Source organism: Ictidomys tridecemlineatus, chromosome 6, assembly GCF_052094955.1.
Source record: "Ictidomys tridecemlineatus isolate mIctTri1 chromosome 6, mIctTri1.hap1, whole genome shotgun sequence".
NCBI lineage: Eukaryota > Metazoa > Chordata > Mammalia > Rodentia > Sciuridae > Ictidomys > Ictidomys tridecemlineatus.
Window position 1 is genome coordinate 627,894 of NC_135482.1, and position 21,732 is coordinate 649,625.

Below are 21,732 nucleotides of genomic sequence, written 5' to 3' on the forward strand. Positions count from 1 at the left end.
CTGGGCTCCTCCTGGGACTGCCCTTCTCACTGCTCTCATCCCTGGGCCTGCACTGCTCACGGGTTCTCCCTGTGCACAGGGGCCACCTCGGGCCCGAGGGCTGCCCTGCTGGACACAGGGATGGGAGCAGCCCCGGCACTGTCTGGTCGCCTTGCTCTCTGCCTCTGCCTCTGCATCTGGGGCTGGGCTGCCATGAACGAACGGCAGAGGGTGGCCAGTGGGATGTGAGCCTCGTTCTCACCTGTGCTCAAGTGCAGGCGTGATGGAGGCTGGTTAAGTTGTGTGCACACGGCTCCTGTGAGGCCTGGGCTTGTTCCTTCCACACACTGTTACTGAGGTCCACTCTGTGCCTGGCACAGTCCTAGACCCTGGGACCCAGCAGCAGGCAGGACAGGTCTGCCCTTGGGGAGCTTCCTCCTGCTCCCGGAACACCCCCACAGGGAGCAAAGTGGCCCAGCTTCCTTCTGGCCGGATCTCTTGAGTTCCATCTGTCTGAACTGCCTCTCAGCATGGGCTGGTCTGTCCCTGGGCAGCACTGGCCCTGTGTCCCCCCAGTTGGAGCACGTCCTCATGGCTGGGCAGTCTTGATGGAGAGCCACCATTGATCGTAAACCCCTCTGCATCTGGGTGACTTCATTTGAGCCACATGGAGCAAGGGCAGCTGTCAACCCCCAAGGAAAGGTACAAGGCCAAGAATGGACATCCGGACACTGGGCCCCCTGAAATGAGACTTCTAGGGTCCAAGATTGGGCTCCCTGCTTCCCAGAGACCTGGCTGATTAGGGAAACTGGAACAAGATGCTGCTGAGAAGAGGGGTGAACAAGCTGTGGTCTGGGGGTGTCCAGGGAGAGGCCCAGGAACCTGGAGGCCTGGCCTCCAATCTGGGCCCTGCCCAGCTGCCTTTGCTCCTTGCTACTGGATGGTGAGACTCTCTAGGTGGGGTGCAGCTCTAGTGGGGTTCCACCCTCACCCCACCCCTTGGAAGATAGGTAGGTTGTACGAAGAGATCCAGGGCCTGTCCTTAGGTGGGGCCAGAGAGGCATTGGTTTGGGGGCTCGTGGGAGTGGGCAGGCCAGACTTGAGTGGGCAGAATGCCAACGGATCCAGGGGTGACCTGTCGTAGCGCCCCTTTCCCATTTTCCTCCCAGTGTAGTGGAAAGGGGGAGAGGTGGGTATGGGGAAGAGGTCATGGGTCACCTTAATGACCTTAACTGAGTTGTCCCTGAAATCAGCCTCTCATGCCAGGTTTGTCTTTAGGAAATTCGACCTGACCACAGGTAGAAGCCCACCCTGGAGAGCTGAGGGGCAAACTGACCATCAAACTGTCACAGCTGACAGTGAAGGGGTCCTGGACCAGCAGGGGAAGTGGACGTGGAGAAAAAGGAGGGGTGCCGGGTTTCTGCTGTCGCGACTAAAAGGCTCGGGGGTCACTCCAGTTTAACTGGGCTAACTGGGCTGCGCGAAATAACCACACAAGAGACACAAATACCTTTTTCTTTGGGGTTGCTGTGACGGCTCCTCTGACCTTAAGGGGCCACAGAAAGAGAGAGAGCACGCGCTGACCCCTTTTATTGAGGAGAAGCTATTCAAATGAGGCAAGGGGTCAGGTTTCAGGGGGCTGAGTCTATCTCCATGAGGTGCACTGTCAGCAGGTTGACTGACACCTGGGTAGGCCACCCCCAAGGACACAGTAAGAGCTGTTCCCCGGCTGGACCCACCTTCTGGAGTCTGCCTTCTTTCCTGGATATACCAAGTGTGACCTCTGTCCTGTTCTCACCTCAGGGCTGACTGGAGGCTTGGCCCAGCCTGCTCCTGTTGTCACCCCTCCAGGGGCCTTCCCTGACCTCTGCCAGGATCTGAGGGTCTCTCTCCTTGGGGGGCCTCCAGCACCCACCACCTGAAACTCCAGCGGTCCTTTCCCCCAGTCGTAGATCTCATGCCAGCCCCAGAAGGCACTGGGCGATGAGCTGGCAGGCACAGTGGGGGATCCCAGCAAGTTTGCCAGGGGATGAGAATCCCCCCCCCACCGGGCAGCACACCATGGAGAAGGTGGGGGCACCTGGCCCGCAGGGAGCTGGCTGCACGCTCAGTTCTGCCTCTAGGACTTGGGGAGGGCTTCCCTGGCGTGCAGTCCTCTCCCCATCCCTTCAGTCCCCGCCCTCCGCGAGAGACTCAGACAAAGGCGGCTCCCTTCCCCGGGCTGCGGTCCCCACGGTCCCCACTGCCCGGGCTCGCCGCCTCCGCCTCCACGGTCTTCAGCCGAAGCTCTTTTACTCCGCACAAAACCTCGCCCTGCCCCGGAGAGAGGCGCTGCTAGGACCCCCAGCTGGGGCAGGGCGGGCCAGGAGGCTCTTCTTCAGGTGCCGGGGGCTGGGTTTGGCCCAGGGCACGCTGAGGCTTCCTTCTACTGGCGGATCTGGGGCAGATGTGCCTGTCTGGCTTGTTACTGCGTGCACTTGTTTTCATGGGTTCCATTTATTTTTGGTACGGGGATTTGAATCCAGAGGCACTTACACACTGAGCCACATCCCCACCGCTTTTTATTTTTGAGACAGGGTCTCACTAAGTTGCATAGGGCCTTGCTAAATTGCTGAGGCTGGCGTCGAACTTGCGATCTTCCTGTCTCAGCCTCCCAAACTGCTGGGATTGCAGGGGTGAGCCACCGCGACCAGCGCCAATTGTTTATTTAGTAAATTATTTTTTTATTTTTTGCGGCAATGGGTATCGAATTCAGGGCCTTATGCATGCTGGGCAAATGTTTTACTGCTGAGCTACACTCCAGTCCTAATTTTTATTTAAAAATCGGATTTCACATTAAAACATTTCATTTTTATTTTCATTATTTTTCCAATCTTTTTTAGTTGTAGATGAAAAGAATGCCTTTATTTTATTTATTTTTTATGTGGTGCTGAGGATCAAAGCCAGTGCCTCAAGCATGTGAGAGAAGCGCTCTGCTACTGAGCTACAGCCCCAGCCCTATTGAAATTTGTTTCTAAACTATAAATTCGGGCAACTCAGAGTATGATTTCCTGGTTTCTTGGGAGGGGCGGCCCAGCCACACGGCTCCCCTCCTCTCCTGGACGCCCGCTGCTTCCCCACGGCCTAGGGTCAGGAGCCCTTTCTTCAAGGGGCAGTGCTCCTCCCATTCCCGGTCATTTTTAGGTAATAAGAGTAGTCCTGAGCTAACACTCCCACGAGGCCGTGCTGGAACGTGGGGAGCATCCCCACTGGTCATGAAAGCCCTGCCTGCCTCTGCTGGGCGCTCGCTTGGTCACTCTGCCCGAGGGGCGGCCCCCTAGTGTGTGCGGGCTTCTCGGGAGAGCTGAGGCCGGTTCAGGAGCGGGCCAGGTCCCCGGCACCAAACAAGACCCACTGGAGGACCGTTCCTGGTGGCCACCACACCCCAGAGGACCCCTGGTGCCGCCGCTGTCCCTGGTGCTGACTGGCCTGGCCCGTGGACTCACCCCTCCGGGGAGGCGGTGGGGCCAAGGTCAGGGGCGAGCCCGGCGGAGAGGCTTCCCGGAGGAGGCCGAGGTCAGACGCAGGCAGGTGTTCCAGGAGGCCAACGGCCGTCGCCAGGGCCAGGCGTCCTCCACCGCCCAGGACCCAGCAGAGGGGCCTGGCCAAGGAAGGCTGGTGCGGGAGTTTCTGGCGCGCCTTGCTGTGCCCGTTCTGTTTTTACGGCCGTTCCGTGTTTTCTTCTTGGTGAAAACATTTCCCAGGACCCGCCCAGGCCTCGCCGCGAGGCAGAGGCTGAGATGGAGGCTGCGCGGGCTGCGGGAGGGGCGGCGGCCAGGCTGCGGTGAGAGCGAGGGCAGTAGGCGGCCTGGGCGGCGGACGCGGGGGCCACAGGCGGGCTCCTCGCCGCCCCGGGCAGGGCAGGCTTCCGCTGGGTGACTGTCCCCGAGGGGCAGGAAGCGGCGCGTGGCCTCCGGGAACCCCCGGCCCGGGAAATCCGCCGGGCTCCGCCCCGGCCCTGGCCCCGCCCCGCCGCCGCCCCCCGCTCGGCGCGGCGCGGCGCGGGCTGGGCGCGGGCTGGGCGCTGGGTTGCGCCCGCGCCAGCCTCGGCTCCGGACATGTCGGGCCCGCGCGCCGGTTTCTACCGGCAGGAGCTGAACAAGACCGTGTGGGAGGTGCCGCAGCGGCTGCAGGGTCTGCGCCCGGTGGGCTCCGGCGCCTACGGCTCCGTCTGGTAGGGGCGGGGCGGGGCAGGTGGGGGCCGGGCGGGACCGAGCGCGCGCCCCCTCCCCGCACCGCGCCGCGCCGGTGCCCGGCGTGGGGAGGGGCCTCGCCCTGCCTCCGCCTCCGGCCGGCGCGCCCCAGGAGTGAGTGGGGGAGGGCGCGGAGGAAACTTTCCTCCCGGACGCGCCTCGGCCGGGCGGGGGTCGCCCTACGGCCCTGCAGATCTCGAGTGTCCCCCGCTGGGGCGGGATCCTGTGGCGTCACAGCTGACGGGAGGGCCGGTCTTCCGTGGCCCTAAATGTCCAAGCAGCCCTCCGGGACTCTCTTGGGCCAAGGCCAGCCGCCCCCAGAGTCTAGCAGATTTCCCGCGTCCCAGACAGGCGCTATTATTTGAAAAGGGAAAGGCCAGTGGAGGAGGTCAAGACCTCTCCCTGAGAATGGCTTCAGCCCTGTGTGTCATGCCCCTCCCCCGCTTTTGTGGGTGTTTCAGCTTCTTACCGGGCTTAGGCTTGAGCAGAGACGCCTACCATTCCTCCTGTAATCCTTAGGTGGTGTCTATACCCCACCCAATCCGGTCCCCACCAGAAGCTAGAGTCTGAGGCCCAGAGGATAGACTTGATGGGTGCTGTGGCCAGGTGCCCCTTCCTGTAGGCACCTGCTGAAAGGTGCTTAGAGAAACCCTAATTGCTGCTGCAAGGCCCACAGTGAGGTTGATCAGGGCAACGGACATTGAGAAGTGCTCGGCATCCTTGTGAGGCCAGTGTCAAGTAGCTGCTGTCCACGGTAGATCGTGCTGGGGAAGAAGGCAGGGGCTGTCAGTCTCTGCAGGGTAGAAGTGGGTGTCTCACATCCCTTCTGGCCAGTTCCCAGGAGCTTGCAGCAGGCTCACATCTTCAGCTCTTGCTTGCCTGCCATCGGAAGCCTCCAGCAAGTCCTGTCTATCCCAGGGCAGGGCTCTATCTTCATCTCTAAGACTCAAGGGCAGAAAGAGTAGGGAAGATGTGGAAGTAGTTCTAGAGGGACTTTCCCTCACTGGACTCGCCTTAGGATTCGCATCTGGGAGCCCCTGGGAGGTGTCAAATTCTCCAGGTGAGGCTGCCTCTCTGCCCTGTGTCTGCCCAGTTCCACTGCTGAGGCTGATGACCAGGTACCAGTTCTCTCCCACTTGATTGCACAGATGCAATCAGACAAAAGGATCTGGAGCCCCGCATGAGGGACCACTGCCCTCATCCAGACACCAGGAGTGACTTGGACCTTCCCCTGCCCCTGAGAGGGGCTTTCTACTACCCTGCAAATGAGCATCCCATACCCAGCATGCCCTGCCTACAGTGTGGTGGGGGGCGGGGGGCAGGGGAATATCTCCACTTTCTGGAGGGGGATAGTCCTGAAAGGAATAGAGGTGCGAGAGAGATAAGGAGATAAGGGACAAGTATCAGCCAGGGGAACAGGCTATATGCAAAGGCATTGCTGACAGACTCATGCAGATGGTTCATAGCTGAGCCCTTATCATGAGGGACCAGCAGAGGATGGGGGACTCTTGTCTATTTGTGATTGTGGGTGATGATGATGACTGCATCCTCTCCAGTGAATGGGGTAGATGGCTGAGAAGCCGGGTGCAGAGGTGGAGGATCAGAACTCTAGGGAGTGGGTCTGAACTAGGGGATGTTCTGTGGGCCCCTAGTCCCCTTCAGCTGGACATTTCCTACAGTCTAGTTGCTCATTTAAAAATTAGGATGCACCTAATTTTTAAATGAGCAACTAGAGTGTCACTCCCCTTGTATTTTAAATAAGCAGAGGTATGGGGATTCCAGGGGCTTAGAGTTGGCTCTAAATTCTGTAGTGAACCTCCCTGCTCACGGGATTCCAGGGTGAGGGGCCAGGGGCCATGGGGTACCGCGGGAGCGGCAGTGGCTGCTTTCCTGGCGGATTTTTCCATGCCCAGGCCTCGCTATGAGAGGGGTCTGGGTTAGGGGCAAGAGTCGCTGGACAAGAGAAGACCCAGGCCCCACAGGAGACCGCTGTGTGGTGGTGACCTGAAGACTCCTTCCTGGAGCATGTGTGAGGGGTGTGGGTGAGAATCAAGGGTGAGCCAGCCGGGGAGCAGGCGCGGACCGTGCCTGCGGAGCACCGCCTGCGGCCCTCTGCCCAGGGCTCCGCGCGGAAAGGTCCAGCGGCCTGGGCTGCACCCTCTCACTTGCCCGCCTTGCAGTTCAGCCTACGACTCACGGCTGCGCCAGAAGGTGGCAGTGAAAAAGCTGTCGCGCCCCTTCCAGTCGCTGATCCACGCGCGGAGGACCTACCGCGAGCTGCGGCTGCTCAAACACCTGAACCACGAGAACGTGAGCCGGCTGTCCGGGCGGTGGGAGGGAGGGCGAGGGAGGGCGCCCGGGATGGGCCGGACCGCCGGGAGGGGGCGGAGCCTATGGGAGGCACGCCCCTGCCGGGTCCACCGGAGGACCGGCTGGTCCTCTGCCCGGCCTCTGGACCGTGAGCCTGCCTCCGCTCCCACCTAGGTCATTGGGCTTCTGGACGTCTTCACACCGGCCACCTCCATCGAGGACTTCAGCGAAGTGTGAGCGGCTGGACTGGCGCCGTGGTGGCTGGGAGAGCGCGTCCGGGAATGGGGGCAAGCTCTGTCCTGACCCCTGATCTCATGGCAGGTACTTGGTGACCACCCTCATGGGCGCCGACCTGAACAATATCGTTAAGTGCCAGGCGCTGAGCGATGAGCATGTCCAGTTCCTGGTTTACCAGCTGCTGCGTGGGCTGAAGGTGAGGCGCTGGGCTCTTCTGACTCTGACTGAGGTCTGGGTGCGAGACACCGAGGGGCCCTGGGCTCACCACTGCCCTTCCTCTCCCGTAGTACATCCATTCGGCCGGGATCATCCACCGGGTAGGTGCGGTGCGGTGGAGGGTCCGGTCTGCGGGGTTCCGGCCTCCGCTGACGCCCCGCCCACCCCGCAGGACCTGAAGCCCAGCAACGTGGCGGTGAACGAGGACTGCGAGCTCAGGGTGAGGGGCGCGGGGTGGGTGGGCCCTGGGGGTTCCCATGGACGGGCCTAGAGAGCATCTGTGGTCGCTTCAGATCCTGGACTTTGGGCTGGCACGCCAGGCAGATGAGGAGATGACGGGATACGTGGCCACACGCTGGTACCGGGCGCCCGAGATCATGCTCAATTGGATGCATTACAATCAGACAGGTGCTGTCAACCCTGGTCCGTGAGGGTACTTGACCAGAAAGGGCCGGCAGAGGCACACCAAGGCTGGGGAGGGTGGCAGAGTGGCGGGGATGAGGCCAAAGAGGGGCAGACAAGATCTGGGGGCAGCTTTCAGAGGAGCCTGGACCATGGTGGAGGGTAGCCTCTGGCTGGTGGGACCCACCTCTCCCCTTTTCAGGGCAGGGTATAGAGAAGGAAGGACCCTGCTAGTCTTTGGGCCTACAGGTGACTTGAGGGTTACTGGGATGACTCCTCCCTACCTCCAGAGGGGGGGCTTCGTGTGAGCACACTGACGGGCTCTTCCCTCCTCCCCCAACAGTGGACATCTGGTCTGTGGGTTGCATCATGGCTGAATTGCTCCAGGGAAAAGCCCTCTTCCCAGGGAGTGACTGTATCCTTAGTCCGGGCTGAGGAGCAGGGTGGGGGTGGGCTTTAGCCCTCTCCGGCAGTCTCACTTCCTCTGCTCTATGCCATACAACCTTGGGCTCACTGCCCTCAGCTGCAGGACAACAGGCTCCAAATTCTGGGGCGTAGGGGCTGGTAAAGGTCCACAGCTTGCCCGACGGTGTTTCCTGAGCCAGGTAGACATTGACCAGCTGAAGCGCATCATGGAAGTGGTGGGCACACCCAGCCCTGAGGTTCTGGCAAAGATATCCTCGGAGCATGTGAGTCGTGCCCAGACAGCCACCAGCTTCCTCTGCTGACCAAGCCTCAGGGAATGGGTGGTGTGGAGAGTATGGGCAGGGTGGCACAGAGCCCAGGTTAGACACCCAGCCCCTTCAGGGGGGAATGGGAGAATGGGGAGGGATTTCCTGGCACAAGGCTCAGTGAGGACAAAGTCACAGCACACAACAAACTGTTCTGGCCATGGGCAGTAGAGGGGAGTGGGGTGCAGGGAACTCTTGGGACTTATCTCCTGCAGGTGCTAGAGCCATCCGATCCCATGAGGGAAGAGGTCTGTGGTCTCCTGGGTCTAGAAGCTGGAGATGAACAGTCCTCTCAGGCTCGTCTTGTGTGCCCCCAGGCCCGGACATACATCCAGTCCTTGCCCCCCATGCCCCAGAAGGACCTCAACAGCATCTTTCAGGGAGCCAACCCCCTGGGTGAGGACTGACCCTGGGGCTGGGCTGGGCTCCACATCTGATCCTGGACATGGAGCTCACCCCCATCCCCACTGCCCCTTCTGCAGCTGTAGACCTTCTTGGAAGGATGCTGGTGCTGGACAGTGACCAGAGGGTCAGTGCAGCTGAGGCACTGGCCCATGCGTATTTCAGCCAGTACCACGACCCAGATGATGAGCCAGAGGCTGAGCCCTATGATGAAAGCATTGAGGCCACGGAGCGCACGGTGGAGGAGTGGAAGGGTGGGCAGGGGCATGGGAGGGGTTGTGGGGCTCAGGGGCCTGAGGACTGTGTTCTCCAGAGTAGGGTTTTGCCTGTTTCCTGCAGGAAATTCTCCAGTTTCTCCCCAGCATGGTCTGTCCTCCACCCAGAGCGGAGCAAGTGGAGATGAGTGTGTGTGTGTGTGTGTGTGTGTGTGTGTGTGTGTGTGTGTGTCTGCAGCAGAGGTGGGGGCAGCATAGGGCAGGTTCTGATTCTCAACCTGAGTTGAAGCTGCTTTTAGAGGGTGGTGGGCTAGACCAAGCAGGTGTGGGGGCTGGGCTGAGGGAAGTACAAATTCACCTTTTTCTTTCACTTCCTCCAGAGCTCACTTACCAGGAAGTCCTCAGCTTCAAGCCCCCAGAGCCACCGCAGCCGAGTGGCAGCCTGGAGATTGAGCAATGAGGCACTGCCCAGCAGCCACGCTCCAATACATGGTCCTGAGCCTGGCCTTTTCCTCAGACCTGACCCTGCTCCTGGGACCCTTTGCCTCAAGGGGAATCTATACACACATGAATGCAGGAGTGTAGGCCCCGGTGTCTGCCATGTGTCGAGAGTCTGGGCAGAAGTGTCCCTGGGCCTACCTTAGTCCTCCCGTCCTCTCCAACCTATCAGGCTCTCCCTCAGGATCTCACTCTGTGGGATCTGGGTGCCATTGGGGATCCCCCTGAGGAGTGTAACTCTCTCTCCAGATCAGACTCACAGGGTCTGCGAGGGGATGAGGGTGAATGGGCAGGGCCCCTGGAGACTCAGAGGGAGAGTTTCAGTAGTTAAGCTGCCCAACCTGTAAGTGGGGCACTGCCCTAGGAATTGCTGAGCTGAGGCAGGGCCAGTGCCCCACCAGGATGGGCAGGGTCTAGCTGGGCAGTGGCAGGGTGGAGACCACCACCAGATGTCCAGTCCACAGCTGCTTGCAGCCCTGCGTTTGCCTGTGGCATGTGGGCAGGAGTACACACTCTTGTGTTCACATGTCGGGACATGTGCAAGTGTGTGCTTATGTGTGAATCTGTAGGTACCCGAGGCCTAGCAGCCGTGTCTGGCAAGAGGTGTGAGTTGGAGGAGTCACAGTGGTCACTGTCCTCCCCCAGTTCCAGATTCCCAAGGGGTGTTGAGACCTTGGTAGGTACCATGTTAGGGCTCTGGGGGCCCAGGGGCACCCCTGTGGGCAAAAGCTGGGGCTTTCTCCTCGGGCAGGGAGGCTTCAGCCAGTTCCTGAGGCCTGCAGGTACAGTGCCAGCCAGAAAGCTGACAAGCAGGAGGTCTAGCCTTGAGGAGGCTAAAGCAGACAGGACACGGATGCTGATTGGGACCCTCCTGTCCCTGGACCCTGGCCCAAAGCTGACAAGCCTTTGCCTGCTTCTACCTCTGCCCACTGTGGTGGCCCTACAGCAGGAGATCAGGGTACTCAGGTCTGTGGGTCAGTCCTCATCTTCCCTTCTCCCAGAAAGGAGCTGACCACGTAAACTCTGGGACAGGATCCTGCTTGGAGATCTGCTGGGGGTGTGGCTCCTCCCTGGAGAGGCAGTGACCTCTTGCCTCCAGGGACCCAGGAAGTTCTGGATGTCAAGTGCCTGCACCCCCAGAGGTGCACAATAAAGGGGTTTCCTCTTGCTCAGTTTGTGTTCAGGCCCCAAACCTTCTGTCCCCTACTATCCCTTTGCCTAGAGGGGGTGGCTGGATCTCCATGCTTCACACATCTCCAACTGGCCTTGCCCCCCAGAATTCTGTACTGGCCAGCCCCCTTGGTCCTCCAGTGAGACCATCAGACATCTGGCACCTTCTCTGCTCCCTGAAGCGTCTGAAGCCCCAGAGGCCAGGGAAGGTGAGGCTAGGGAGCTCCCAGGGGAACAGGGTGTGATGGCCACTCCTACACTGACCCCAGCGGCTTGGTGGGGGAATCCCTTAGGTGGGTTTGGCTCCTGGCTCACACTCCTCCCCTCCCTCCCTCAGTGGTCAAGGAGATGTCATTTAGATGTCTCTGGGAACAAAGACCTGCCCTTCCTCGGGTATTGAAAGGCGTAGAGGAAATGGCTTTCCTTTCCTTCCTGGTTAGGGATAGAGAGGCCTCTTTAACCTAGGGACTCACACCCTAGCTGCTGTTATTGCAGCTCACATGTGGGGACAGTCTAGGTCTTGGAGGCCTGGTCAGTGTGAGGGATGTCCTGGGGAGAACCTCAGAGGCCAGGCTGTTCCAAATCCAGTGTTTGAGGGTGGAGAATGGGAGCAGAACTGGGTACATGACCCCACCTCCACAGCCTAGTTTGCCCCTGGACCCTTGGGTCCCCACAGGGCTAGGAAGGCCATTCCTTCCTAAAGAAGCTGCCTGGAGTGGGCGGGGGTTTCGACTGAGGCAGCCCAGGGCAGGAAGGACACAGGACATAGGCAGTTGTGGTCTGAGTGGCCCTAAGCTGCCCCTGCTTGCTCTTGTCACCAGCTCAGGAATTTGCCAGATCACCGGCTGCAGCCCAGGTGTAAAGCTGCTCTGGCCTGGCCTTGCTGAGCTGCTGATTCATGACAGGCAGGCGGGGCACAGAGGGCAGAGAGGGGGCCCTGGGGATCCTGTTACCCACCAGTCCCATGGGCTCCTGGGGTGGACCCCATATTCCCTCTTCAGACCTGGGTCACTGAGCTGTGGGAGGGGTAGGGGCTTTGTCCTCCAGAAGCATCTGGTTCAGCATTGGGCCAGACCCAGAGAGGATACCTACCAGGAGGGGTAGGTTGTAGGCCCAAGCAGGTCCCTTCTTTACCCTGTATGTGGGAACACCTTTACAAGTGACTGAGGCTCAGCCTGCCTTTGAAGGACAAGCCAGGCAGGGGATGGAACAGACAAGGCACAAACCTAGAAAATGCCTGGAGCAGATAACCAATAGGATAGGTGGGGGAGAGGAGGAGTTGGGGGTGAAAAAGGGGATCTACAGGACCAGCGCCTCTGGCTCCTGCATGGGGAAGCTGGGGGCTGGTGGCCAGGAGTTGAGGATACAACCGGAGAAAGGCAGACACAGAACGGATCCTCCTCCATGTGGAAGGAGGGATGTCTGCAGGTCAAGACTCCTGGGGATGGGTGGGTTAGAAGGCAGACACAGAACGGATCCTCCTCCATGTGGAAGGAGGGATGTCTGCAGGTCAAGACTCCTGGGGATGGGTGGGTTAGAAGGCAGACACAGAACGGATCCTCCTCCATGTGGAAGGAGGGATGTCTGCAGGTCAAGACTCCTGGGGATGGGTGGGTTAGAAGGCAGACACAGAACGGATCCTCCTCCATGTGGAAGGAGGGATGTCTGCAGGTCAAGACTCCTGGGGATGGGTGGGTTAGCTTCTGGGATGAAGCATCCTTGGGGGCACCGCAGGAAGCTGACACTGAGAACCCAGGGTCCAGGGCCCTCAGGGATGGGGGGCTGGGTAGGGGTGGGGCAGGAGTGGAGTCTGGACAGATGGAGATGATCGGGGTTGGGGTTAGGAGCCAGGTGGGCTCAGGCGGCCGAGGATGGGCTGAGTGCCCTGGGAAGAGGACAGTAAGGACTGGAGCCCAGAGAGACTCCGGCTCAGACACCAGGGCTGGGAAGTCCGCGGGGGGCGGAGGCCGGCCAGGGTGTCAGGTCCGGCCTCAGCCACGGGGCGGCCTCCCTCCCCCTTCCCCCAGCTCAGGCCCTCCCCCGGCGGCCGCCTCGGGTTTCCGGAGGGGCCGGCGAGCGGGCGGGGGCGTCACGTGCGCGGGGCCCCGGGGCCGGTTGGTCCGTGGGCGGGGGAGGGGCCGTGAGCGCCCGCGGGGCTGGGGTCGGGCGGGGGTCGGCGCCTCGGGAGAGCCGCGGGCGACGGCCTCTGGAGCAGGGCGCGCGCGGGGCGGCCCCAGCGGCGGGCAGCGCGGAGCGGGCCGGGTCGCGCGGTAGCTCCGGGCGACCGCGGGGGCGTCCGCAGAGCCCGGTCCCGTGGAGCCGCGGCGGGGCGGCGCCCGGCCCGCGATGACTTCGCCGCCGCCCGCCCGCAAGGGCTTCTACCGCCGAGAGGTGACCCAGACGGCCTGGGAGGTGCGCGCCGTGTACCAGGACCTGCAGCCCGTGGGCTCGGGGGCCTACGGCGCCGTGTGGTGAGCGCGCCCGGGCGGCGGCGGGGCGGCGGGGCGGGTGGCCCGGCCCTGCCGCTAAGCCGTCCGCCCCGCAGCTCGGCCGTGGACAGTCGCACGGGCACCAAGGTGGCCATCAAGAAGCTGTACCGGCCCTTCCAGTCAGAGCTCTTCGCCAAGCGCGCCTACCGCGAGCTGCGCCTCCTGAAGCACATGCGCCACGAGAACGTGAGTCGCGCGCGGGGCCGCTCCCCCGCAGCCAGCCCGGCCCCAGCGTCCGTCTCCTCCGGGAAGACCCGACCCTCTCACCCGGGACAGGCGGTCGGCGCAGCGCAGTGGGGACACAGCCCAGCCACTTTCTGTGGGTCACTACTTCCCCCCAGCCCAGTCCTCCTCAACTCCTCCACTTCGCCCTGGGGCCACATCTGGCCTCTCAGCTCCGGCCCTGGCCAGGGCAGGGTGACTGGCTCAAGCCTGGGGATTCCTCCAGGTCTCTCTCCGAAGCCTACCTCCAGGCAGGGTGGTGGGAGGAGCGTTCTCCTGGAGGAGGCACTTCCCCTCTGGCTTCTCCAGCCACTAGCTCTTCCCTGTCCACTTTGGAGCCTTCCTCTCCAGGGGCATTGGGGGTGGTGGTGCTGGGAATGCCAGGCAGGCAGAGTGCTGGGGTCAGGCACTGTGGCTGTCACCTGCCAGCAGTGCAGACTCTGGATGAGGGGTTTAGGGAGCTGACGTTTTGTTGGGGGTATAATTGGGTCCCCAATGGAGAAAGCCATCTTATTTCCAGTCTTGCCCATGGGACACCACACAGGGTTGCCCCTGGGCCTCTCATGTGAGTATAGCCTCTGAGTTCTGTCCCTTCCACCCCAGTCTGGACACCCACACCTTGGCTCCTGACAGATGTTCTGGCCCCTTCTGGGTCACCAGAGCCACCAGCCCCCTGGGAACATGAGGTCCCTGTGTCCACCATCAAACTGACCCCTTGATTCCTGGCCCATGCCACTTGGCCCCTCTGGTGGGTTCTTTATTTTTCCTGGCTCCCTGTGTCCTTTCCAGCCTTGGGCTGGGTTGGCTCCCTTTCTGTGTTCAGTCCACTTGGGGTACCCTTCCACCTCGCAGTCACACTTGGGCCTCATCCCACAAGTTCAGCCACCTCCATCCTTGGTTTCATCCAGCCTCCCACTTCTACCCACCCCCACCCAGGGGCCTATCCATGTCCTCTGTTTAACCAAGGGCTCTGGGCCTCCTCCTCGGTCACCTCCCACCTCTGTCTGTGCTGGCGTCACTCTGCCATGCTCCTGAGTGCCCACAGAGCTGGGAGGTTCTGCCGATTGTGATCCACCTTCCCCTGCGGAGACTGAGGCTCAGAGAGGCTGGGTGCTCCACTCAGTGGGGACAGGGAGCTGCCACAGACCCTGGTGCTGCCCCCTGTTCCCCCCTTAGCCATTTCAGGCTTTCTCTTCTCAAACCCTGGCCCCTTGCTCTGGGCCGTAGTCCACACTACAGAGGTCAGATGGACACTGTTCCTCTTCTTTCTAGAGCTCTTCCTGTGCTCCTGGACTCCAGTTCTCAGGTCATGTCTGCTGCTCCATCTGCCCACCAGGCCCTTGGCTTCACCCTTCCATGTTTCTGCCCACGGGTCTGGCTTTAAGTGCTGTGGTCACCCAGTTGCCTTTCCATTTTGGTGCCACTGTTTCTGTGTCCCACTCTGTTCCTACACTGCAGCCAGAAGGTCATGTTCAGCATCACACTGGGTTTCAACCCTTCTAAAGTGGCTCTTCAGATCAAATTGGTCCTTCCTCTGGTGTGTGTGTGAGGTCCTGCTGGGCTTCCTCTGGCCTCTCCTCCACTCTCCCCTGGCCTGGGCATCAGCCACCTGGCCTCCCCCTCTGTTACGCAGACCCTAGAGGTGTTCTCTCTCCTGTCTTGGCCACCACGTGCCAGGCCTCTACTGGCACATCCACCTTCCCCTCAGGCTGCTGGCACATGCAGTTCTCCTTCAGGAGGGCTTCCTGGGCCTCTAAAGACCCCTTTACCCCCAAGTGCTACAACTGCCATTGTCACGTTGCCTGTTTATCTGCAGGAACCAGGTCGGCCACTTAGTCTCGACAGCAGAGGCATGAACCCAGGAAGGAGCTGCCTGATGTCCCCACCCTGGTCCTGGGTCTACTTGGCTGGGGAGAGGGACAGGGAGGGAGGGCCAAGAGCTGGTGCCTGAGGACTGCTTGGATCCAGCCCAGACTTAGGACTGCCTCTCTCCCAGAGAATCCCGGCTGTCACCACCCAAAAATAGCCTGTGTCTGTGGGCAAGTATACCAGTGCTTGGCCACACTGCCAGTGGGCACAGTACAAGGAGACAAGGACAGCTGCAGGGGGGGCTTCCTGCCTTAGTGCAGTGCTACTGTGGTGTGTCCTAAAGCCCTGCATCCTCTGTATGTCCTTGACACCACCTGGCCCTCTGCCCCGCAGGTGATTGGGCTGCTGGATGTGTTCACTCCTGATGAGACCCTGGATGACTTCACAGACTTGTGAGTACTGACCTGGGCTGGCCAGGGGTGGGAGGGGGACAGGTGGCTCCTGTGCTGGCTTCATGTTTTGGGTGGTCTTGGGGGCCTTCTCCCCATAGCATGAATGGGGGTCCAGGGGCACATAGCCCATCCCCCCCTCACATCACAGCCTACTGCACACCTTCCCGTGTTCCTGGGACCCACCGACGCTGGCAGGCCTGGGAAGAGCTGGGGCTTCCTCTTCCCTCCAGCCTGGCGCCTGGGCCCTTCATGTTGGAGGTGTGAACCCTGGACCCAAGGTTTGTGAACAGGCAGGTCCCGTGCTTCAGACTCTGGCACCTGGTGTGTGCCTCGAAACCAGAGCTGCTGACCTTTGTTGGCAGATGGGTCCCCACCCTGTCTCTGCCCTGCTGAGCTTGCCCTGCAGCTGGCCAACCCACACTTGCATTGCTGTGGGCCGAGTCACAGTAGGTCTGGGAAGGGCTGGAGAGGGCAGCAGGCTGCTTGTTGCTTGTCAGAGTCAAGGCCCCCACGGCCCAGTGCTCCCTGGAGGGTGCTGATGTCACGTTTCCTCTACCTGCCTGCTCATCTCTCCGGCCCACATGTCTGAGGTCCCCACCTCGGCCCCAGACTCCCTCCTCCCCTGCCTGTGAGGCCTTGTGTCTAGTGGCCTTCAAGGCCCAGCCCTAGCCCTTGCCTGGCAGGCAGCACTCTTCAGCTGGAAGTCCAAAATCCCTGTCACAGCTGGGTACAGTGGCGTGAGCCTGTGACCTCAGTTCATCCAGAGGCTGTCGCAGAAGGAGCGTAAGTTCGAGGCCAGCCTTGGCATGACAGCAGAACCCTGTCTCAAAAAAAACAAAACAGCCAAGTCATGGTGGTGCCTGCTGTCATCCCAGCAGGAGCCTGAGGCAGGAGGATCACAAGTTCAAAGCCAGTCTCAGCAATTTAACAAGACCCCTCAGCAACTTAATGAGTTCCTGTCTCAAAATAAAAAAACTAAATAGGCTGGGGATGTGGCTCAATTGTGCATTCAATCCCTGGTACCAACGAAATGAACAAACAAAAAAAAGCAGGACTTCTGCTCAGTGGCAGAGCCCTTGTCTAGCACGGGTGAGGCCACGGGTTTAACAACGACAAAACCAAAAACCCCAAGGAGCAATTCCTTCCCCACCAGACCTTCCAGGCAGGGTAGGTGGGAGGGAGGGTGGGAATGTGCTGGAAAAGATGAGGCCATTGCTCACTGACTGGTGGGGGTCACTAACCAATGATGAGTGAGGCTTGGTATAGCAGGGACATTGACTGGACTGGGAGGGCAGCAGGACCCTGCGATCCAGTGAGGACTAGGTGCTACAGGGTACCCCTTGAGGAGTACCTTCTGGGGCAGGGTCTTCTAGGGTTTGAGCCTGGGCCCAGCCCAGATCCTGAGGCTGGCCCTGCCAGCTGACTGTACTGGGGTGTCCCTTCTGCAGCTACCTTGTGATGCCATTCATGGGCACTGACCTGGGCAAACTCATGAAGCATGAGACCCTGAGTGAGGACCGAGTCCAGTTCCTGGTGTATCAGATGCTGAAGGGGCTGAGGGTGAGGCCTGCAGGGTGGCCGCAGGGAGGTGGGTGGAATAGGGCCTGGTGGCACGGAGGGCCTGTGAGCTGATCCCCTCTTTCCCACAGTATATCCATGCTGCTGGTGTCATCCACAGGGTGAGTCCTGGCAGGGGTGGGAGGCCACCCGACTGCCCCTCCCTGGTTGTGTGGGCACAAGAGGGGTTTTATCGGGGACTCCGTTCTTACCTGTAAGGTGGGTACAGTGTGGTCTGAGGTGGAGGTGCACACAACACCCCAGGCACAGCCTGTCAGAAGTCTGCCCTGGGGCCCGTCCCTCTGCCCTTCCTCGAAGGTCTTTGGGGGCCAGGGGCCAAGCCTCGCCTGGTGGCCCTAGTTGAGGTGCTGCCCAGGCCCTTGGATTGTACCTGCTCTGGCAGGCAGGACCCAGTGGCCACCTTTTCTCTGCCCCAGGACCTGAAGCCTGGCAACCTGGCTGTGAACGAGGACTGTGAGCTGAAGGTTTGCTGGGCAGGGTGCAGGGCTCCTTCTCCATCTGCCCAGCCACCTACATACCCTCAGACCTAGGCAGGAGCCAAACAGTGGGGGCCACAGACACTTGGTGGGGAGGCACTGAGCACGCTCCATCCTTACTCAGGTGAAGGGCAGGTGTCCCCAGGCTGATGTCTGACCCAGGGCAGGGCTGTGAAGGCCCTCCACAGGTCAACAGGGTGACTCCTGCTCCTGAGGTGGCTTAGGCTGGGTGCATTAGCCACCAGGAGGCACCTGGGGGTCCAAGGCTAAGTGGCAGAGTCCCAGGATGGAGGCTTCGAGTCCTGCTCCCTTAGGATCTCCGGGGCAACAGTGGCCTGTCCACTTCTCAGGGGTTCCCTCAGCCCCACCCCAATTCTTCCTCAGATCCTGGACTTTGGTCTGGCCAGGCAAGCAGACAGCGAGATGACAGGGTATGTGGTGACCCGGTGGTACCGGGCACCCGAGGTCATCTTGAATTGGATGCGCTACACACAGACAGGTGAGAGGCCTCCCTTCGTGCCTGGAGACCCATGCTGCATCTGCCTCCCACCTGGTTCTTCATGGGGAGCCCTGTGGCCACTGCTCCCCAGGAGGCTGTGGGCAGGGTGAACCTGCCCGGCCTGAGTGTACATGCTCTCCCTGGCTCCATGTCTGTGTCCTCCTCCTACCTGCCCCTGTGTCTGTGTTCCTATGCCCCCTGCCCCTCGTGTGCCTGTTGGTCCCCCTGCCTTCGGGGCACTGACAGAGCTTCTGTCTCAGTGGACATCTGGTCGGTGGGCTGCATCATGGCGGAGATGATTACAGGGAAGATACTGTTTAAGGGCAATGACCGTATCCTCCCTAGTGGGCATCATGAAGCTGGGGAGGTGGGTGGTTGTATGGGTCCTGCCCTCTGGCCGGTGCTGTGCTCCTGACCTCCATGCAGACCTGGACCAGCTGAAGGAGATCATGAAGGTGACAGGAACACCTCCTGCCGAGTTTGTGCAGAAGCTGCAGAGTGCTGAGGTTGGTAGGGAGTGGGCAGGCCAGCTGGACCTGCCTGGGAGCTGGCCCCTCACCATTCTTCCTATATAGGCCAAGAACTACATGAAGGGCCTCCCTGAGCTGGAGAAGAAGGATTTCGCCTCTGTCCTGACCAATGCAAGCCCTCTGGGTAGGTCTGAGTTAGGTGGGGGTCCTGGGTGCTGGGGCACAAAGCCACCTGGTGGGCCTGATGCCTCCTCCCCCAGCTGTGGATCTCCTGGAGAAGATGCTGGTGCTGGATGCAGAGCAGCGGGTGACGGCGGCTGAGGCACTGGCCCACCCATACTTTGAATCCCTGCACGACACAGAGGACGAACCCAAGGCCCAGAAGTATGACGATTCCTTTGATGATGTGGACCGCACCCTGGATGAGTGGAAGCGTGAGTGGGGTTCCCCATGGGGCCCGTGTTGGGGCCTTGTGTGCCCTGGGCCCCTAACCTATGTGCTTGGGTTGCAGGTCAAGTGAGAAAGAGGACAGGAGATCAGAGGGCAGCATGGGGCTATAGGACTTGTTCAGGGTGACCTCTGGCTAGGGCAGAAGGCCGTGGGGAGGGGTGTTCCTGGCAGAGGCTCCACACAAAGATTGGCACAGGATGTATCCCAGGAGCTATGCAGAGCAGGTCTGAGCTCAGGGCAGCAGTGCCCACTGGCCTCTCCCAGCCCCCAAGCCTGCTAGCTCAGCCTCCCTCATTGGGCTACCTAGCCTCTCCCAAGTCTAGGCCAGCGATCCTGCCAATTGGAGCCCTCCACATCCATCTGCTTGTCCTCAGGCCTCTCCGCTCATAACTCTTGAAATGGTTCTCACCTCTTCTTGCTGGTTTCAGGACCCCTCTCACCTGGACAACTGCACACTTTTCATATCCTGCCTACAGGGAAAGTCAGCCCCCATGCAGGCCCCAGGGCCAAAGCCCACACCTCTCCAAGGCTGTGCTCAGCACCGTCAGCTACGTGCTGACTGTCCCCTTACACAGAGGGCCCTCCCTTCATTTTTAGTTGTAGATGACACAATGCCTTTATTTTATTATTTATTGATTTATTTTATGTGGTGCTGAGAATTGAACCCAGTGCCTCCTATGTGCTAGGCAGGTGCTAGACCACTCAGCCCCAGCCCCAGCCTGCTCCCTTCATCTTTGAGGGCTGACCTCAGGCTGGCCTCAGGGAATCTTCCCCAGTCCCCTGCCTGCCCCTGGAAGGCTGTTCTGCAGATGCAGCCTGGGGGACAGAAATGTCTGATGCCAGCACCAAGGTGTGCGACCGAGTGCCAAGCTTCATCCTGTTGATCTCCTCGACCTGAGGCTTTGGTCCTGCAATCTGGGGTGGAGGGGCTGGACAGGCTGGGGTTTCCAGAACACAGTCCTGAGGGACGCAGTGTTCCTCTGTGCCTCGGCAGGAGCTCCACCCTTCTGCTCTCATGTGCTTATGAAAAGTTTCTGGTGCTAAACAAGATAACACGAAAACCATAGACCTCAGGATCCTCTCTGTGGTTTCCGCCCACATACACCGTGGCTAGGAGCTTAGAGGCCACGGAGGACACGTGGCCCAGCCCTGGGAGGGAACACGAACTCCCATCACCTCCTGTTTCCCTGGGACGGCCGGCTTTATAGCAGTTCTCATGCAGACTTTCCCTAGGTGGGCTGGCCTAGTTAGGATACGAAGAAAGCTCCATGAGGTTCTGGCCTCTGTCCTCCAGTGAGAGCAGAGGCTGACTGTCTGGTCTGTCTCTTGTCCCTCTGCAGGTGTCACTTATAAAGAAGTGCTAAGCTTCAAGCCTCCCAGGCAGCTGGGTGCTAGGGTTCCCAAGGAGACGGCCCTGTGAAGACCCCTGGGTGACATAGGAATATGCTAAGAACTCTGGATGGGAGCCTCATGCCTTAGCCTCCCTTCACTGGGAGGGATCCTGATTATCACTGTGGCCTTGCCTGGAACTTACATCCTAGGGCAGCTGCTTGGAGAGGCCGAGTAGACTCCCTCTGTGAGTGGACTCCCTCTTTTCCCAAGTCTGTATCCCTGCTCTTCGGTGCTCCCAGAGCATCTTGACCTTAGGTGACCCTGGAGCATCTTCGCTGTCTGCACAGTACCTCTGCCTATCCTGGAATGGAATACGAACTCCCATCACCTCCTGTTTCCCTGGGGCAGTTGGCTTTATAGCTGGCCTTGGGCCTTGGGCTCTGGAGCAGTGGTCCCTTCCAACAGGGCGCAGCAAAAAGCTCAGAGATGTTATGGCTCAGGGTCAAGTGCTGGCCTCTGAGCCCTGCCTGCTCTGGACTGTGCAGAGGTCAGCTCTCAAGAAAAGGAGAGGAAGGGCAGTGGGCTTTGACTCAGGGATATCATCTCTCCTGGGGATGCTCATCATGGATTTTCCTGCAAACCCAACCTGGAGTGTAAACCAGACATTTGGTGTGCCCATCTGGCCAGAAGGAAATAAACCCTTTTGTAGACCTTCCACTCTGGCTGTGTGGCCTGATGCCTGAGCCCATCCTCAGACTTCTGAACTCCTGCCCTGCATACAGAAAGGTGGCATCCTGAGCTCAACCCTCCAGCCTGGGGGGGTCCAAGCACCCTGCCTCCCCACAGATGACATCACTGGTGTCCACCTTCCTAGCCCTGTATCAAAACAGAAAGCCCCACATTAGGGCTTGGCCCCCTCCATTCTTGTGGGGTGACCTTACTCTTTTTTTTTTTTTTTAAAGAATCTGTCTATGACAAGGAAGCACAGCTTTCTTTCTTTTTTTTTTTAAGAGAGAGTGAGAATTTTTTTAATATTTATTTTTTAGTTTTTCAGTGGACACAACATCTTTGTTTGTATGTGGTGCTGAGGATCGAACTCGGGCCGCACGCATGCCAGGCGAGTGCGCTACTGCTTGAGCCACATCCCCAGCCCCGACCTGACTCTTTATTCAGGCTTAAATTCTGAGCCAGTTGGGGGCAGGGCTGATGCGGGATCAGCCAATGGGAAGGATATTAGGGCCTCACCAGGGTCTCAGACCCTGCTGAATTACCTTCACCCTCCAAGGCTGAGGCTCCTGGGAGGAAAGGGATGTGCATGCCAACTGAGGTACCTCTGATCTCTGAGGTACGCCCTTTCCCTTTGACAGTCTCTTGCTCCTCCCCTGGCCACACCCAGGGGGCATCCGCGAGCACATGCTGCCCTCTGTGGGCCATTCTCCTAGGACAGGCCTCAAGATCAGAGGCCACACTGGGCTCCTGAGATTGTTCTTGCTCCTCTACACTGTCCCTCCTGTAGATGTACCCACACCGGGGTGTGTGTGGGGTGGACCGTGGAGGGCCCGG

General features: G+C 60.0%; 2 protein-coding genes across 7 annotated transcripts; both read left to right on the plus strand.

Annotated features, from left to right (window-relative positions):
• The first annotated feature begins 3,999 nt into the window (after nt 1–3,999).
• Mapk11 (mitogen-activated protein kinase 11) lies at nt 4,000–10,394 on the plus strand. 2 transcript variants are annotated; one of them, XM_078052339.1, is made up of 12 exons: nt 4,000–4,192; nt 6,392–6,521; nt 6,696–6,754; nt 6,843–6,954; nt 7,046–7,075; nt 7,147–7,194; nt 7,268–7,382; nt 7,720–7,791; nt 7,986–8,065; nt 8,425–8,503; nt 8,590–8,763; nt 9,105–10,394. In XM_078052339.1, the coding sequence occupies exons 1-12, from the start codon at nt 4,077–4,079 to the stop codon at nt 9,182–9,184; spliced, it is 1,095 nt and encodes a 364-aa protein (XP_077908465.1). In that variant the 5' UTR covers nt 4,000–4,076; the 3' UTR covers nt 9,185–10,394. The 2 variants fall into 2 exon arrangements, with proteins under 2 accessions (XP_077908465.1, XP_077908466.1); XM_078052340.1 differs by lacking the exons at nt 7,720–7,791; nt 8,425–8,503; nt 8,590–8,763; nt 9,105–10,394 and having other exon boundaries at nt 7,900–8,345.
• A 2,161-nt stretch (nt 10,395–12,555) lies between these two features.
• Nucleotides 12,556–20,886, plus strand: Mapk12 (mitogen-activated protein kinase 12). 5 transcript variants are annotated; one of them, XM_078052334.1, is made up of 12 exons: nt 12,558–12,863; nt 12,938–13,067; nt 15,306–15,364; nt 16,813–16,924; nt 17,014–17,043; nt 17,359–17,406; nt 17,803–17,917; nt 18,178–18,249; nt 18,344–18,423; nt 18,493–18,571; nt 18,648–18,821; nt 20,178–20,886. In XM_078052334.1, exons 1-12 carry the CDS (start codon nt 12,739–12,741, stop codon nt 20,255–20,257), a joined length of 1,104 nt encoding a protein of 367 aa, XP_077908460.1. In that variant the 5' UTR covers nt 12,558–12,738; the 3' UTR covers nt 20,258–20,886. The 5 variants fall into 5 exon arrangements, with proteins under 5 accessions (XP_077908462.1, XP_077908460.1, XP_077908464.1 ...); XM_078052338.1 differs by having other exon boundaries at nt 12,561–12,804; XM_078052337.1 differs by lacking the exons at nt 12,558–12,863; nt 12,938–13,067 and adding exons at nt 15,595–15,642; nt 16,048–16,147 and having other exon boundaries at nt 13,566–15,364.
• The last annotated feature ends 846 nt before the right edge of the window (nt 20,887–21,732 follow it).

What these genes read in the sequence shown, in the direction of transcription:
- Mapk11 (XM_078052339.1), top strand. Translation starts at nt 4,077, where the DNA reads ATGTCGGGCCCGCGCGCCGGTTTCTACCGGCAGGAGCTGAACAAGACC. An exon ending in AACACCTGAACCACGAGAAC is followed by an intron (nt 6,522 to 6,695) that starts GTGAGCCGGCTG and finishes GCTCCCACCTAG; the next exon opens with GTCATTGGGCTTCTGGACGT. An exon ending in CAAAGATATCCTCGGAGCAT is followed by an intron (nt 8,066 to 8,424) that starts GTGAGTCGTGCC and finishes GTGTGCCCCCAG; the next exon opens with GCCCGGACATACATCCAGTC.
- Mapk12 (XM_078052334.1), top strand. Translation starts at nt 12,739, where the DNA reads ATGACTTCGCCGCCGCCCGCCCGCAAGGGCTTCTACCGCCGAGAGGTG. An exon ending in AGATGCTGAAGGGGCTGAGG is followed by an intron (nt 16,925 to 17,013) that starts GTGAGGCCTGCA and finishes TCTTTCCCACAG; the next exon opens with TATATCCATGCTGCTGGTGT. An exon ending in ACGAGGACTGTGAGCTGAAG is followed by an intron (nt 17,407 to 17,802) that starts GTTTGCTGGGCA and finishes ATTCTTCCTCAG; the next exon opens with ATCCTGGACTTTGGTCTGGC.